This window comes from Pinus tabuliformis, chromosome 7 (genome assembly GCF_031772625.1).
Source record: "Pinus tabuliformis cultivar Carrire ecotype Pingquan chromosome 7, CPIR1, whole genome shotgun sequence".
NCBI lineage: Eukaryota > Viridiplantae > Streptophyta > Pinopsida > Pinales > Pinaceae > Pinus > Pinus tabuliformis.
Window position 1 is genome coordinate 260514137 of NC_142293.1, and position 3753 is coordinate 260517889.

Sequence of the window (3753 nt, forward strand, 5' to 3'; positions counted from 1 at the left end):
GGACTGCCGGCCTGATGCGACCTCCGCACCGGCCCTCCAGATGGCTTTGGTGAGATTAGATTTTCTACCCCTGGACGACAGAGGTCCCATTCCCAGAGGGACAATTCCCAAGCCTCCCTGAGAGCCCGGTAGCTGGGGACGAGGGCGGAGAGAGTATGGGTGGGAGGAAGACCGCGAGGAGGATGACAGGGTTAGAGAGGAGGGGAGTGGAGGCACAGAAGGTGGAGCAGTGGAGGTACATAGAGGGGGAGATGATAACGGACAATGAGCCATAGTGCATGGTGCAGATGATGAAACAAATGCAGATGAAGTATCAAGTGTTAAGGAGGAAGGGATTAGAACAGTACCCGAGGCCAGTGCGGCAGCTGCAGCGGCTCGAGCCCTAGTCATAGGGGCCGATGATGGATCCGGCCCCTTCGATCCAGACTTCACTGGCGAGCCCTGTGTAGATGCTTCCCCCTGTGCTGGACGAAGGATGATCGGGGATGCCTCTCGTGCTGATATGGGAGAGATCTTTGGGGATGACTCTGGACTCTTGTTCAGCGGGCAATCCTTAAATAGGTGTCCCACTTGGTGACAGCGATTGCAGCAGAATGGAACTCCTTCGTAGTTGAGTATTTGTGTCCTGTTGTATTTGCCCCATTGCAGAGTGATCTTCTCTTCTAAACCTTCACGCGTGTCCAGGTGAAGCAGCACACGAGCTAGGGTTCACTTCTTGGATTCAACATACGTGCGGTCATGATCCAGATACGTGCCCAGAGCGTTCCCTATCTTGATGAGTGCCTCCTCGCTCCAATACTGTAATGGTAATCCGGGCAATCGTACCCACAGGGGGCCTGCCCCGATCTGTTCACGTTCTGGGTCAAAGAGGGGACTCCACCTCTTTAACAGGACCGGTGCAGTTTCAATGTGCCAATATTTCGCCAAAACCAGATCCGTGTAGTCCTCCTTAGTGAAATGGAGGGAGAACCACCCACGGGGGAGAACATGGACCTCCGGGAGATCTTTGAGCAGGGCACCCCAGATTTCCTTAACCCATTGAGTCAGTCGGCTTGCTGTGTAGGCGCGTCCCCTCACATGTCCTACCAATACCGTACGGGCCATGGGCACCGCTTCCCCGAGAGCCGATGGATCACCAAAGGAGACTGTAATATCTTTGGTCATTGCCTTAATACACCTAGATTTCCTCTTCTTAGTGCGAGGTGCAGATGGGTGATCAACAAAGGGATTTGCTACGCCTTTAGGGGGGATGGGCTTCGAGGGTTTAACATTGACCGCCGGGGTGCTAAAGCATCCGGAGGGCCGAATCCCAGAGGGGGGAAGGGTTTGGGGGCCCGTAACCTGGGATTCCTCAGGAGGGGCCGGAAGATCCAAGGGTAGAAACGGGGGCTGATCAAAAGATAGGATCTGCGGTGAGAGTGTAGCGAGGAGCTGTTCCGTGCCGGGCGAAAGAGGAGGGGCATCAAGGCTAGGGGGGAAACCGGGGTGAAATCAGCGATGGAGCGATTAGTGAGTGAGCCTGAGTGTGCGACCACAAACGAATTAACCGGTGAGCAGTGAACCGAGGTGGCTTGTGAGGCTATACCTGGAGCGGCGAAGTTAGGGTTATCGAAAATGATGCGGTCTTCGAAAGGATCCGCGGAATAATCCACAATGTCCGTCTCCATGTGGCCTTCCATGACGGTAACAGGTGAGGCAGACAATAGCGGCTGAGGAAACGGCGTAAGGACGGCTCCGTTGGAACTGCTGAGGAAACGGGTAACCGAAAACCGTGACTGCCTGCGAGTGCCAGCGAAACCCTAGAGAGCTAGCCTAGACCCGCACGCTCCTGTAGCTCCATCCATCTTGAGCAGCTCGACTTTGCCTCATTTTCATATATTGTTGCATCACGGATAATTACACCTACAACTCTTCCTCTTTCTACTCCACCTATTCAATCGCATTCACCTTAACCCATTGCAAACTCAGTTACTCCCACTTCTTCTTTTCCAAGCTTTGTACTAGTCATTCCACAACTCGTAGCTCCACCTCCTTTCGATACCTCCTCCTTCACCTCCTTCATGACCTCCTTTAGGACCACCTCCTATAGGTCCTTCACCACCACATACTCCTTCTCCACGTTCAACCCTGGTTATCAACTGGTCCAATTTTCGTTACTGGAGATTAACATGATCTCCTAAAACATTATGAGATATGGCTTCCTAAGTTCAATCCAGATGGACCCATCACTGCTGAGAAACATGTTAAATAGTTTATGTTGTCCCTGAAATTAGGGCCATATCAATAAAGTAATATTATATTTAATTATGAAAGAATTGCTTTAAATGTCGAAAAACAAATTCTTAAAATAACATCCAAGCAAGTTCATGGTCAGAAAAAAAACCAAAACAATGGAAAAAAAAACCTTCAACTAGTAAAACTAGTGATGATAAAAAAAGAAAAAGAAGTTGTTGATTTAGACTCTATTCAAAAAGTAATCAAGAAAATGGCTATTGAAATAACTCATGTCAAGAATATTCTCTCTGAAACACCTATTGTAAAAAAAACATGGAGACCTTTTAGGAGTAACCAACCACCATATTCCAATCAAACTAATGTTGAAGAATTCAATATTGATGATTATGCGCATGATGACTTCTAAAGAGCACATAATGATAATCCTTCTAAAAAAACATGTGATGCTTTTATAAATATGTTTAAGGTTTTTGTGGAAGTTGGAGAAGATGAGCAATCACAGGAAAGAAAAGGAAAATATGAGTCCAGTGAGATGGTTAATGTTTTATGGGATCTTTCACAGGGTAGACTCAACATCAATTTTCTAGCTCTGCATCTACATTTGTTGTTAATAATCCTCCCAATCTTGCTAAGAAAATGCTTCTCAAATTGATCACATTGAATATGATTTAGCTGAGGATACGAAGAAAATGAGAGAAAATATATCTTTATTTGAGTTATCGAAATTAACCCATTAAAGGGATAAACTTTTCAAAGCCTTAGAAAAAGATTCATCTCAAAATCAAACTTCCAACAATTCTAAAAAAGCTCCTACCAAGAAAATATCTAATATCAATGCAACTCTTATGGGAGATAGAACATCTTCTAACACTCCTTTGTTTCTCTTGACTATTGAAATTTGCAATCGAAATGTTCACAATTGTCTTATACATTCAGGATCTTCATCAAATGTTATGCCTCTATCGGTGCTAAAAAATCGAACCTCACTATCTCAACTACTTTCTTGCTCCACTGGTCGAAGTTAGAGGTCGGATGTAAAATGATTATTTTATAAAAAAATCATCTCTCAACCTCCGACCTTCTGAGCTAGACCTTTCCTCGACTTGATTTTAAGTTAGGGTGAAAATCAGTAAAGCTATTTAAGTTTTTTGAAGTACCTATGATTTCCAGACTACTTGACTTGTGGGTCATCCATCTACAAATAAAATAATAATTTTAGTCAATTTGAGCGCTTTTCATTTTTTTTAATAAAACCCGTTGTTAGTCGCATTTGATTGTAGGTTTTGAATTCAGGTTTTCTCGACTCCTACCCAATCTCACCTCGTTTTTCAAAAAATGTTTGAGCGGTATTTTCACATTAATATGAAATTCATTACCTGTTATGTGAATTAAACATCCTGAACTCCAAGATTTAATCAAAATCATTAGGTGTTTTCTCTTACGTGCTTTCAAAACATTTTGTTACTCGTTAAACCTCATGTCACAATTGTTATTTGAATCCACAACCTGAAAACCTGA

At 44.4% G+C, this 3753-nt stretch overlaps 1 protein-coding gene across 1 annotated transcript; it reads right to left on the reverse strand.

The window, feature by feature from the left end:
• Positions 1-708: 708 nt before the first annotated feature.
• Positions 709-1164, reverse strand: LOC149246835 (uncharacterized). The gene has a single exon (XM_089442607.1). It carries the CDS (start codon positions 1162-1164, stop codon positions 709-711), a length of 456 nt encoding a protein of 151 aa, XP_089298733.1.
• Between the last annotated feature and the right edge of the window lie 2589 nt (positions 1165-3753).

What these genes read in the sequence shown, in the direction of transcription:
- LOC149246835 (XM_089442607.1), bottom strand. Translation starts at nt 1,164, where the DNA reads ATGACCAAAGATATTACAGTCTCCTTTGGTGATCCATCGGCTCTCGGG.